General features: G+C 31.3%; 1 protein-coding gene across 1 annotated transcript in view; it reads left to right on the top strand.

The window, feature by feature from the left end:
- The window catches only part of LOC129314010 (LRR receptor-like serine/threonine-protein kinase GSO2), a 55094-nt gene extending 39925 nt beyond the window's left edge, over positions 1–15169 (top strand). Inside the window, exons 10-11 of the mRNA XM_054957390.1 lie at positions 1949–2020; positions 14799–15169. Coding sequence (XP_054813365.1) covers positions 1949–2020; positions 14799–15169 — 443 coding nt within the window. The remainder of the gene's footprint in view (positions 1–1948; positions 2021–14798) is intronic.
- The last annotated feature ends 282 nt before the right edge of the window (positions 15170–15451 follow it).

The following is a 15451-nucleotide window of genomic DNA, read 5'->3' as shown; positions in this document are numbered from 1 at the left end:
TTCCCGAGATGAATGATTGGAACAATGCTGATAACTCTACTAGCTAGTTATTATGTTGTGAATTCATGATTTTAGTTTGCCTTAAGAGCATTATTATTTTTCCATTTTCTTTTAAGTAAAAATCCAAGAGTTATTATATCTTGATCGCAATAACTTTAAAACAATCCATTAATAATTAAATTATTTTTGTTACTTATTTTTCTTTTTTATCATAATCATTTATATGTGAGCACTCATAATAATGTGGTTTTCTCATTACCATATTGCAGGAGAAATTCCCAAACCAATTGGCACACTCATAAACCTAAAATTCTAAGCTAGGTCTTAACAAATTATCTGGCCAAATACCAAAAAGTTAATACATAAACAGAAAGTAAAATCTGGATGGATCCAACGTCTAATTCAACGCTGGTTTATCCAATTTTGTTACTTATCAATCACAGTCAATTTTACTTTTATTGGCCATAAACATCATCAGAATTTTAATTAAGAGGAATAAGAGGGTGTGAAATCAAATTCTGATTGGGCTTTATAGAATGATTAGGTGGCAGCATGGCATATATTGGGCTTTATTTGAACAAAAATTAATTTCGGCATAAAATACCAAAAGAACAGGTTCAAGCTATATCATATATGGATTCGCCAAACACATGATGACTGATCTTAAAATGTGTAATCAATTTATCTAACTGACAGCTTTTCTCAAGAATTTTATAGATGGCATGAAAAAAAAAAAACAATATCTAAAGATAACCAAATTATTAAGCTATCTACATTATTTTGACTTGGGTCTGAGATGAGAATCAGAAGTGTGTGAGAAATTTTTTTAAAACATATAGATATATACATAAACTGTGATATATAAATTTCAATTTTAATTTTTATGTTTTATTGTAGATGTTTTTAAAAGTAATTTACTAATTTTATGATTTGAGAGAAATGTTATTAGATAATTGATGGTGTATAATAATATAAAACTTATAAATACTTTATTGGTGGGCAATTTATAAGTACATCTGTAAGTAATTTTGAACCTAGAGGCTTGTCCTACCCTTGGTGAGCCCCCAGACCTAACTTGCCTAAACTTTCTAAAAGCAAATATAAAACTTAAAATACAAATATATTAACATATTAACTTGGGAAAATGGCAATAAAATCCCATCTAAGTATCAAAATAACAATTAGGTCCCTCAAAATATCATAATTCTTTGAAGTCTCTAGGTACCTTTCTAATATCAATGATTTCTGTTTAACTATGAAAAATTTATAAACTTGATATGACATAAAATTTGGCGGTGATGAAATCTATTTATCTATTTAAAAATAAAAGAAAAAATAATTTACTCTTTTTATGGATAAGTTTATTGCGTATATGCAAAAAACACATTTTTTCGTGTTATTGATTTTTTTTTTTTTCAAGATTTACCTTTCCAACTTTGTGCCCTCCTATACGGCTATTCAAGTTATGAAAGTCAGCTCATTTTGTGCATTGATGGAAACAACTTGGCAAAAAGTTTGCTTCTTTGTTCAAATTAATTTCCCCTGGGAAAATTAACGTTCCGTATTCTGTAACTGTTATTTTTCAATGACATATTGATGATAATAATTTCTTTAATTTGGTTAAGATAAAATAATCCAATGTTCTTTGTCATCCTCTTTTCGCCAGCTAGACAATTGTCACTTTAGTTGATTTATAGAATTTCTTTGTAGTTACGTTAAAACCATGTAAAATTTTTAAACATTTACAGTGCAATATGTTGCTTATAATTTGCATGTGTTGTTAGACTTGGTAAAAAAGATTCACCATACATGGACACCCGTAGATTAATATGCCATCTTTTTTTGTCTCTTTATCACATATGTGGGAAATATTTTCAATAGATATACCGGTGACCCAATTCGAATTCAATATCTGTAAGCGTTAATTTATTTTTAATTTTTTTGGTAGGTGATATACCAGAAGGCATTGGAAAATTGGATATGCTTCAAGAGCTATATCTTGATTATAATAATTTACAAGGTAATTTTTTTTCATCAAATTATGATATTCTGGCTACTATAATTTTTTCCTCTCTTAGTTGTTTTCTCAGTGTTACTATGAACAACCATGCTTTTTCTTTTCCTACTTATATTTTTTTAATAAAATTTGTGTATGGGTGAAATTTTCTTTTCTAACAATCTTTAAACATAAAAATAAGTCTTTAGTTCCGGTTGGCCAAAAATTTTCGAATAAATTTAGAAATGCTGGTCAGGATATCATATGGAGTATTTTGTTTGTTCGGAAAAAAACAAAGCGCCACTTGGAGCGAGGAAAAAGGATTTGCAATAAAAGTTTGTTATCTAATCTAATTAAAAAAAAACAATGCATTTCTGGTCAAAAACAGTTAATTAATATACTAGAGTTGATTTACATTTATTGAGTGATAATATTAATATAAACATCAGTTTAAAAAATATGACATCTCCATCTCACTTGTTCCTTTAAATTGTAAACTAGAAATAAAAAAATGGAAACACAGAAACTGCAGTTCCCATAGTTTTACCAATTTTAATTTTAATATGACATTAAATGCTATCATTGTATATTGTCATTGTATATTCTCAATTTTGATCTTTATGCTTTGTCATCTTCTACTATAACGAGAAGGAGTCAATACCATGAAAGGATTTTAAAATAATTATTTTCGGTTTCTACCACTTTTATTATTTTTTGGTTCCTTTTATTCGAAATATATTAAAATAATTATTTTGATACATTTTATTTAATATTTATAAAAGGGAGAATATTGTAATTGATGATAATAATTAATTATATCATGCAAATTAGTTAACGTCAATGATTTTTATCCTAACTTCTGTTGCTCAATTTATTCTAACTTCAATTTTGCAATTTCTAATCCGAACACACCTTAGAATCAATCTTATCAAACATGTAATTGGCCATAACAATCCCCACATAAATCACTTCCAAGCTCCGTGATCATTAGTTATCCAGATTGCCTCCAAGAGAATAAATGTCTTCCTCAAGTGTTTCTAGGTCTTTCTTATACAATTTTGGATCCCAATTGAAACTTGGGGCTTCTATGCATTTGGGCCTTTGTTTGCAAATTGTTTTCCCTTGGCATTCTTATCAGCACGTGGCAAAAGAGTGAAGAAAATACCATATGCCACTTTTTTTCGCGCATGGGTCGTGGTTATGTTGAGCCTATTGTGCGCGGCAGAATCATCATGAGCCAAAATCACCTTTTCATCTGCTAGCGTCCTTCTACTTCATCTGCAAGCAATTGACTTCCCTCATGGTTCATCCGTTGCCAGACGTAACCAATGGGAGAACCAAATATGAAACTTTGTTCATTCGCAACTTGCGGTGACTTTCAAAGGTTCACCTGTGCATGAATGAGTGATCTGAGCCTAATCTTGGATCTTGATCTGAATTCTCTTTTTTAATTCGTTTTAGTATTAGAATAAAAAAAGAAGTCCCCCATCTAAAAATTAGAAGATGGATCATGGATATATAAGCTTAAGAAGTATCTAACCAAATAGCTTAAAACTATTTTGGTAGAGTATACAATTCTTAAGTATACTTAATATAAGAAATCTAAAATTTAGGTCCTTTTTCTTCATTTCATGCATTTTGGCATACTATAACTAAGTGAGGCTACATCAACTATTTTATTCTGATTTATTGCAATTACTTAGCATATTTAAATCTAAAAGTCCCCAAAAATCACGTAGATGTGGGTTCATCAATCACTTTTCTGGTGTTTCATCAGTTCTATCAATATGGCCGTGTGTAACACTAGGCCACCAAGGCCGTCGTCGTAGGTGTGAAAAAAATGTTCACTTATATCCTACATAATATGTCATTATTTTTCCTGTTAAGCGTTAATGTTCAACTATATATTTTCATTAAGGATTTATTACTTACTTATATCTTATATAACAAGCAATTAATTTTTTAAGCATTAATGTTGATTATATCTCTTCATTAAAAATTTATGGTCCCATATTTCGGTGCGCGTATGCCCTGCCACAACCACTTTGTCATTTCATCTCTTCTTCTCTCTCAATCAAATCGTTTCCTTGACTGCCATCATTTTCTTATTAATAAAATATAGCTCTTGTTTAGCCATTTCCATGGGCACTGTAGCCTGATTAGTAACTTGATTTGCCATTTGTCATTGTGAAGTTGACGAATCCTTTTATTTGTTTATGGGACTTTTGCATTTCTGTTAAGAGAATAAAGAAAACCAATCATATAGGGCCATATATTATATATATTATATATCAGGTGTGTTTGTTCCTCTTTTACCCTTTATTTTACTTTTTACTTGAAATTGTGATTGTTAGGAAAGTGTGACTAAGACACTAGTACATACAAGAGGGACAAGGCGAGTCAGCGAGATGGCATTCTGTTGTGGCTTTAATTTTTATAGGATTTAAAGTGGTAAAATAATAATGCATTAGGCTTCTAAAATAATTTTTTGTTAGGCCACAAAACCCCTTCACACGTCCTTGTATCTAAGTATTCAGTTTTGAAAATTGTAGAGGACTAAACCAAGAGCTAGTTCCTAATACAACCGGTGGAATTGGATGACCCAATCTATTTAGAAAACCATGACTTTTCTTGTGTTTATATTAAATTTAGGAATTAAATCACGTAATTAAATAATATATTTTGGTGTTTTTATATTAGGAAATTTTGAACCTCGACAAGTATTCCACCCTACCTCCATAAAATAATACTTAACCCTTTGTATAGATTTTACGGTCATCAACAATATCTAAGTATTTAAAAACAAATTAATCACCAAATTAATTCAATCTTCCAACACCCCCTCCAGTTTGACTCTCTTGATGCTCAACTTGCTAACGGAAACTATGAGGGAGGTGAAGTGAATTAAGCCGATGACTAATGACAAGTAATGATATTCATCCTCCGAATTACTATATACTTATTTTGAATTAACATGGTGTCTACTTCCAAACTCGAACGAGTAACCTTGCGTCTACTATGTTAAGACAAGTGATCGATGAGAATAAACTTGATATTCAACTTCATGAAAAACAGGTTCCAGCTTTTATGACAGGTGGATTTTAGCCAGTGACCCTCAAGTGCAACACCAATTCTCCTTTCTCGGTGCTCTTGACATATAATTGTACAGAAGCTTCCCGAGATGAATGATTGGAACAATGCTGATAACTCTACTAGCTAGTTATTATGTTGTGAATTCATGATTTTAGTTTGCCTTAAGAGCATTATTATTTTTCCATTTTCTTTTAAGTAAAAATCCAAGAGTTATTATATCTTGATCGCAATAACTTTAAAACAATCCATTAATAATTAAATTATTTTTGTTACTTATTTTTCTTTTTTATCATAATCATTTTATATGTGAGCACTCATAATAATGTGGTTTTCTCATTACCATATTGCAGGAGAAATTCCCAAACCAATTGGCACACTCATAAACCTAAAAATTCTAAGCTAGGTTTAACAAATTATCTGGCCAAATACCAAAAAGTATTGGAAACTTGACTATGCTTTGGGAATTATATCTCGATGACAATAACTTAGAAGGTATACTTTCAACTAATCATAATACATAATTTTCCATTAATATTTTGTGTTTATTATGGGTCATGTTGTGCCTCATTTGCATCTGCATGATATATTGTTTATAAAATATTACCATGTTTACCTTCTTTTTTTTTTTTTTTTTCCGGGGCTTAAAAACAAAGGTGAGCGTACAATATTGTTATTGATTATGTGAAGATTTGCATTTCTAACTCCATCTCTTCCTATATGGCACGTGTAATCGAATTATCATAGTTAGCACGTTTTATGCATTGCATGAAAACAAACTTTCCAAAAGTATACTTTCTTATTCAAATTAGCTTCCCCTGAGAAAATTAATGTTTGATAATTCTTTGACTACTGTCATTTTTCAATGATATATTGGTGACAATATATGTTTGAATTTGAGTAAGACAAAATAATCGAATGTTCTTTGCAATTCTGTTTTAGTTAGATAGAAAATGTTTTCACGTCACATGTTTCATAGGATTCCCTCTATAGTTACATTAAAACTACGTAAAACTATTCAAACAGTTGCTATCTTGATATTTTACTCAATTTGTTTGTCATTAGGGTTTTGATTATTAATTGTGTTCTTATTTGGGACTTGATTGGAACTCTCCAAATATCTTACTGTATTAATACCTCCTCCCATTTGATATTTTTAACCAAGTTACAGTCTCAATAAGCCAGTTACTTATCTTTAAGCTAATGTTATCTTTTCATATTTGTTCTTATTTAGTTAGGGAATCTCACTTAAATGTTTCAGTTGAGTGGTTTATTAAGGGTATTTTTGAAAAAACTCATTAATTACACATTGAAAAACTAAAAATACCTTAGCAAAAAATGCCTTATATTTTTTAATGGTGCGAATATATGACATTTTTAGCAATTGTCATATACGTGGCACCTATCTATGCTGCTTGTATAAGCCGGCATTTTAGAGACTAAACATGTACTTGGCACTTGTATGCTGCTAATACTTAGGATCCAAGTATGCATAATATGTGGGTGACATTTTTCTTTTACGTTTAAATGATTATCTAAAGCTAACCCATTAATTATTGTTGTTTTAAGTCATGATGACGTAAGGACGCGTCTTATGTTAACCACTTTTCACGCGTATTCTTTATTTCCTTTAATACTTAACTTTTGTCTTCACCTTTTCATTGGCTACTCTTATTTTTTTCACTTTCACACTTAATTATTTTCTTCACCTTTCAAGGAAAATACCTTCAACTATTTTTGGCTTATCTTCGCTTGAGCATTTTTCATTATCATGCAACTCTTTTATAGGTATATCTTTGATTGTATCGGATAAATTCATACTTTATCCTAATCATTGCAAACAATTTTATAGGTGTTAGTGTGCCTTCAGATAAGTTATTCACAATATATTATTCAACATTGATTTTGTTGGAAAATAATTGTGTCCCTTGTAACTTGTCCAACGTGGCACTTACAGTAATTAAAAATATTAAAAATTGTTTAGGATATGGATTGATAAAATTGAATTCAAGTATAGAGATTGAGTTACAAACTCTATGTATCTATAGGAACTAAATAATTAATTTCCCCTTATTTATATATGTAAGATTTAATTCCAATTGTTTTGTGAGTTTGATATATATGTTAGAAATTTTCATATATTTATGAATCATTTTTAGAGAAAAATATATTTATTAACCTTTAATTTCATTAATTTTCCTGAAACCATCCCAATTTTTTACAAAATATAGACTTTAATTTAATTTTAATTCTGATGAAAATAAAGATTCTAAAACTTTTTTTATTAATTAAAAGGTGCATCATAGCAATTTCAAACTTACGAGTATAATGCTGTCACTATAAATGATTCGATTAACTGATGTTGTTCAGAACATGACTCAGGAAGGTTTTTACATGTTTGGAAAAACTTTTTTTTTTGGGAAAAAAAAATATAAGAATACTAGTGCAGTGCAGCTGTGTCAATAAAATTTCTCAGTTTTTAGTATTGCTTCAGGCAAAATTATGATTTCAGTGACTTGAAAGGTACATATGAGCATATATATTTTTATTATGCATTAAAATATTATATTTTGATTCAGTCAAATCCACAAATTTAAATTGAGGGGAAATTTGCAATGGTAATATAAAATATGGATAAAGCGCATCGGAAATTGGAATAATATAGTAAAACAGAAAGTGACCATGTGAAACAACCTTAATCAATTCATTCCCACCCAAAACATCTCTCACTTTCCATGTAGGATGCAAATTGCGTGAATTGCATGCATCTGCATGCTTTACAACGCATCACCACTCTTAACGATGTGTTTTTTATATTGTCATGTACACCACGAGATATTGTTGAAACAATTTGCAATCTTACAAGTATGGAAATAATGGTCTTAGATGTTAATATCTTCTAGCTTTTTAAATAAATTTATCAGCACCTTTATTAGAGACATTTGTCCTTTTTGTCCTTTTACGCTTGGGTCTTTTAATCATATCCAGAGGTTTAATTCTAAGGAAATGGGTGACCTTCTAAATTAAAAAAAAAAAATGAACCCATTCACATTGGTGCCCATGGTTTTCTTTGCCTTGCTTTCTATATTTTAAAATTACTCATTAAACTCAACATAAACTCAACATAATGAATGCATCTGTGTATAAATCCCATGCATGAATCACAATAGTTAATCATCCCTTACATGTAAATCAAACATTATCAAATATAGCAATGCTTTTCAAATGTTCATGTGAAAAATTATAGTTCCAACTCTTTCTATAAAATCTATTATAATGAAGACATTTATAATTACCACATTCAATAATAAAAAATGAAAATCATAAACTATTAATGAAGAATAAATAAAAATACTCTATCATTTGTCTCGAGGAATTTCTAAAAAAATTTGTGAATAGAGAAGGTGGCTTGTGAATAAGCGTAATCAACATTTTAAGAAAATAAATTTGCTAGCAAACATTAGGATGCTATTCACATACTGGTAGGACCTTTAAGGCTCAAAACTCACTTTTTACAACTCCAATCAATTTTCGTTCTTTCAAACACCCTATAATATATAATAGTATCTTAATGGACTTTATTTTTTAACCAACAAGATCCCTTTTCAAGAGAACCCATCAACCAAAATTAATAATAATAACTTGAAGTTTTAGGAACACAATTCACACATAAAGGTTTCTCCATAACATTCAGCCATAATTAGCTAGTCAATTAAATGTAATCTCTCCTTAGGCTTTTTGTTAGACACCAAATGTACAACATTCCAGATTGTTCAATAAAAATTTATAACTTTTAATTCTCTTGACCAACAAATTATAAGTATCCAAATATAACTTCTACAATGATAATATATCTTATGAATCATAAGCCATATAAAACTCAATAATCCAAAACTTAGATAAGATCTCATTAAATCCTTAGATAAATTCCTTCAAAAAAACACTCAATTTAGATTAACAAATTAATAATGTCTAAGCCCAATCATGCTTCTTGTGAGATTAACAAGATTACACATAAAAAATCAATGAAAACTCTCCTTATAAGCATTTTATCAAACATCTTATAAGCATTCAATCTAAACTAAAATTCCAAGTTCTTTCTCCTCAATTCCATTCCCCCAATATTTCCACAATTGAAACTTAAATTTTTCAAGCTTCTCAAAATCTCCTTTCTTCAACACAAGCCACATTCCCATTAAGATACAAGTAAGCTTAAAGAAAAATTCAACGCACCATCTTACATCTTGTTCTAATATAGACTAGAAAATCTTGGATTGATTCAAAGGTCCCCTTTTTTAATCACAGACGCACATCACTAACTAAAAAAAATTTGTAGCAACATCTTCTCAACCACATACATAAAATTAATAGGAAAAAGACTCAAATGTCCTCACCTTAAATCAAAATGCTAGGAGTAAGGAGAAGAGACTACAAATTGTGTGAACATAGAGGAGGAAGAAAAGGAAGGTCTGTCACAGCCTTACGTCATGGCAAGAATAGATGACGAAGGAGTTGGGTATTCGATGGGACTCCTACAGTAGTAAACCACACAACACAATGCAGGGGAGGAGGATATTTCGGTGCACACTTATAGTTGCTTGAATAAAGGAGGAAGGAAGGACTTGCAATCTGCACCTTAATGTAGTGGTTCTCAGCAAACGTCACAGTAGTAATGAAAAGATGAAGAGAATCAAGACTTCCTATGGTTAAACCTGAATGGAGGCAAGAAAACTGATACCAAACTGTAAAGTCTTGTCTCATAATCAGGCTTTATCATTCCACACCAGACAATCAACAAATCAAAATCACAATAATATCAGAGTAATAGCCCTTTATTTGTTTTCAAATCATGGGATCTTGACTTCTTAAAAACATATATTCAAATAAGAGGGTTAGCAGAAGCGTAAACATAAACAAATGACTTAAAAAGCCATAACTTCTCAACCTTGAAAAAAGGGCCATGCACCGTATCATGTAACATGTGAGCCGTGGCATGTGGCATAGAATCATATGCTCTATTTCTAACTACGTTATGCGCCACGGTGGGCACATCATGCGTCGAGGCTGCCTATCCAAATTTTTGCTATCATTTTGACAACAAAAATAATGAACTTTTGGCGTGTGCCATTTTCACATCCAACATCCGATTGGAGTAATTAAATGCCTACACAAAGCTTATAACGTATACTAGCTAATGGAATAAATTTAGACTCGATTTGATCATCCTATCTAAAATTGAACATCCAGGTGCAAAAAGTCACTTTTTTTCAAAAACTTATACACAAAGCGCTCAATTCTCATTCCTTATCCTATCAGAGCACTTCGAGCCTTGAACTAAGTCTAAAAAGATCTTATACACCTAATTGACACCACAATGCACATATATCACATCAATAGCCCATTCTAGCCTCTCAAAGCCACATTACACAATGGTGGTCTTATATGAGGAAAACATAAATATAACATATAATCACATATATAATTAGATATTCTGCTTTCAACCTTTCAACTCTCACATATAGGGCTCTACCTTACCATATGGTCAAGAATCACAAATGTACTCAACTCTTCCAAATAGGGCTCCATCTCACCATTTGTGTTAAGTTCTATTCATGTTAAGTTCTTAAATCATAACACAAAACACATTCAATTCCTATTCAAATCACAGTCAACACTTACTCATCACATATATACACTAGTGAAACGAGTTATAATACAATATATACTTGCTTAATTTGCATTTAAGCCTACCTACATACCCTCCACGGGGGCAACCTCGGCATAATGCAATATCATATATATATACAAGCAAGTTTTACATCATAAACCACTTTCTCATATTCACATACAATTCTGAATCCTAGTTGATAACTCAAACTTTAACAACATATTATACATCATACAACTCATGTATATCTTAGGCACTTTGACCCCATGTATGACGTGAAATTTTACCACATCATCTCATAGTCACTGTAGTACTATTATAGCTCTACGTGCCTTTCTCCCCTCCTAAGGAGTAAAGTCATATGTTAAAGGCCGAAAAAAGTAATAAATGTATAATAGTTTCCAACTAAGGTGGATATAATGCACAAATAAACCACCAAAGAAAACTGATACCAAACTATAAAGTTCCTTACTTAACCCAGACTTTACCATCTTATACACACATCAAACATACCGTAACAATACAATATTAAAGTAGTATCCCTTAATTTGTTTTCAAAATGCGGGATCCCGACTTCACTAAAAGCATGTTCAAATAATAGGACTAACAGAAGTGTAAATACAAGTCTAACAATAAAATAAACAACTAGTTATTTTTCTCCAAAAAGGGGCCATGCGGTGTGGCTCACACACAACATATGGTATAGAGCCCCGAGCTCTTCCCTTTGTGCCATGCACTGCGGCACATTTGACAACAATTTTGCCATCAAATGACAGTTTGTAGGGCAAACTTCCACTGAATGCCAATTTCACATCTGACATTCAATTAGAATAATTCAAGCACCTATATGAAGCTTATAATATTTTATATCTAATGAGACAAGTTTGGACACAATCTAATAATCCAATCTAAAATTAGACATCAAGGTGTAAAAAGTCACTTTTCTTTCAAATTCGACACTTTTAGTTCTCATTCCTTGTCTTATCAGATCACTTTAGGCCTTAAACAAAGTCCAAATGGACCACATATACTTGATTAATGCATTATAGAATATAACAACATCAAATACTCATTTTGACCTCTTAATACCATATTACACACTTGTGGACTTATATGAGGTGTAACATATAATCACATAAACTTGTTCGACTTTCAATTATCCAACTCTAACATATGAGGCTAAATCTCGCCATATGGTTGGGAATCACAAATTTATTTGACTTATACCAATAGGGCTAAGCCTTATCATTGGGTCAAGTTTCCCCCACACACACACACATAATTTCCACAATCAATTCACATTCAACTCAAGTAGAATAAGTTATACAATGACACATACATGCTTGATTGGCATCTAGGCCTACCCACTTACCCACCACTGTGGTAACCTCGGCGAGATGCAGTATCATATCCACAAGTAAGTTTTCAACCACAAATCAAATACACATTTACATATTCATATTCACATACACTTATGCATCCTAGTTGGCAACTCAAAACTCTAACCAAAACTTTATACATTCATTACATATAAGTGGTCATACTACTATCAATCGAGGCTACTCTTTCCTTACTTCCTTTCCTCACCTTCTTGTGCTCTCTTCACCTGTAAACAAAGGTAACGGAGCGAGAGATACGTCCCAGTAACTTAGATAAACCGCAAATACCAGTTAATAAGTATAATCATAAACAAGAGATAAAGTAGCATTATTTCAATAAAGCAGTATAGATATAAATGCACACAATCCCATTCACAACTATGCTTATGCACTATTGATTCCCCTAACGGAGCAAGCTCTATGCTCAAACTATGACTTCAAACCTTACTCGAAATAAGGCCCACAACTACTATCTCAATCTAGGAATCATCAGTATGGGCGGTCTCCTGAGTCCCCTTAGTGGAGCATTCTCAATGTTTGGACTATCAAGACTTCTTAGCCTTATATAAAGTAGGACCATAACTCTTTACCTTAGTCTAAGGTACACTCGTAGATCACTCTCCTAGGTACATTGTGGTGGAATCAAGCTCTACACTTAAGAACTTCAGGACTTCCTAGCCTTACACAAAGTAGGGCCGTGACCCCCTATCTTAGTCTATAGTACACTCACAGATGCAAATGCATATGCACATGTCACTTCGCATATGTTTCAAACATCACTCATATACTCACATGCATATTCTTTTTCCAACACTGCTACTCTATCAGTTCATAAAACACAATGCATTCAATTATATATAAAATACTTGTAACAATTTTACAAATCAATAAATATAAAGGTTACTCCAGTTACCTTTTTACCCTTCTTACCAAGGATACAAATCCTATCAAGCTCTCAAGGGTATAGATTCTCACAAGGAATGTCATAAATGCTCAATCTACATAATGCAATTTCCATCAGTCAATTTCCAACATTTAGCATGGGCACTGATTTAGCTAAGTCAAATTTCTCAATGCACAAAATAACTAAATTAAGATTCTTTGACTTCATATAATCCTTACACTATAGTCATTGGCCTTATGTGATATTCAAATGACCATAACACCCTCTTAACTCATCCATTCACCAATTTCTCCCCTTTTAACCTAATTCTTTAGGCTAATTTGAGCCTAAATCCTTAAGGTTCAACCATTAAACTTCAAGCTAGTCACAAAACCTTAGTTTCACACTCAAGAGCCCTTTTTAAACCTTTCCCTTTAATTTTAACTCCTTAAAACTCCCTGATTCAATTTTGATACCGACCAAACTTAAAGTAAGTAGGGTAGAAATGTAGCACAGGGCGATACAAAACTTACTTGACAAATCACTGGCTAAAGCAAACTCTTGAACTCTGAATATTGGATGTGTTAGTAGAGCTAAGCATTCTCTTCACCTCCTATATGATTTCTCTCCCTTTTTCCAACTAATCCACATCCTTACTTGTCCAAATCATGTGCCATGCATTGCAGTGCATGCATAACATGTCGTAATGCATGTCACAGTGAGACTAATCTCACTAGTACTCGTGCATTATATCCCAAATTGTCATTCCACCATCCGACCCCATCAACATAGCAACCAAACAACACAAATTTTCAACCCAACATCTAAACCATAATCAATCTATTAATCACTAATTTCCCCTTATTAGTAACTAATTTCTTGGATTAAATCTCTAGATGTTACACAATGCATTAATGGCAACCTAAAAAGATTAGTAAAGGGAAACATTGTTTATAATATAAATATTATTATCTTATGAAAATATAATAATAAATATGTATTAAATTGAAATAAAATAAAACTTAAGGTTAAAGGGTATTTTTTTTGTCAACTATTTGTTCAGGAGAGTCTATTATCCTAAACTTGTACGTGGTGAATTGTGTACATTAAAAAAAGTTAACTTTTGACTATTAGTTGACTTGAAAATTGTAGAAAAGGAAGTAGTAAATTGCACATAAGTTCATTATAAGAAAATTAATATCAATTAAGTCCCCTAAGTTACATATAAATACCAAGATACAAATGTTATTTCTCAACCATGTAAAAGACTAACATAAAATTTTAACCAACCATTTATCCATCTATTAAGTAATTAATAGATCATATTTGCCGGCAGCAACACCAATAAATAATTAAAAATATTATATTTGTTTTATAAATCTTCACACACAATTTATAAATTAACTTTTGAAATTTACACATTCTTTAGAAATTTACAACTTAACAAGTCTATATGTTATTTACACAAGAACATGCTTTTTACACTTGCTATAAATTTTGGCAGGATGTGTAAATTTGGAGGAAGACTTATAAATTATCACTCTAATTTAGGGAGTTAATCGTTATTAATTATAATGACTAAAGAAACAATATATTTTTTGTATAATCAATATGATAGAAAATTATATTTTCAAGTATATATGTTTCCATTTAAAAAAATTGGGGTTAAATAAATCTTTTGGTGGGAACAACTGAAATTTGTAGAGGAGAAGAGTAAAATTTTTCAAGGGACTACTTGTTATTTTTTACTCAACTAACTCTATCTTTGGACCTTTCTTGTAGGAGGAGTTCATTTGCATCTCTTGTCTTGGAAAAACATGCGTTTCATTGACTTGAGTTTCAACTTGCTTCAAGGAGAGATCACTTCTTCAGTTTGCAATGCTAGCTCACTTGAAAGTCTCAACTTTTCCCATAACAACTTTAGTGGCACCATTCCTCAATGCATTGGAAGCTCTAGCCTTGCTTCTCTTTATGTGTTGGATTTGCAAAACAATAGCTTTCATGGCACCATACTAGAAACATTTGAGGAGGGAAACAAGCTAAAGACCCTAAATCTTAATGATAATGTTCTTTATGGCTTGTTGCCTCAATTTTTGGTCCGTTGCACAAACATAGAAGTTTTAGATCTTGGTAGAAAATGGTATTCAAGATAAATTTCCCCGTTGGGTTCATGACCTTAAGGACATGTAGGTGCTTGTCCTTAGAGAGAATAAATTATATGGCTCTATCCCTAATGCAAAAAACAAAGACAACTATACCTTTACAAAGTTGAGAGTTTTTGATATATCTAACAACAATTTACGTGGTTCTTTACCAGTAGCATACTTTAAATCTTTTGATGCTATGAAAAATTTAGAGGCCAATATTGGTTTAGAATATATGGGTCATGACTCTACTGTTTTTGGAACATATCAAGACTCCATTGAGTTAACTTT

Source organism: Prosopis cineraria, unplaced genomic scaffold (genome assembly GCF_029017545.1).
Source record: "Prosopis cineraria cultivar Desert tree isolate PC_DT_omini unplaced genomic scaffold, ASM2901754v1 PC6, whole genome shotgun sequence".
In the NCBI taxonomy this organism is placed as follows: Eukaryota; Viridiplantae; Streptophyta; class Magnoliopsida; order Fabales; family Fabaceae; genus Prosopis; species Prosopis cineraria.
Note: the sequence above shows the minus strand (reverse complement) of the source record. Positions and strands in the feature narration are given on the sequence as shown.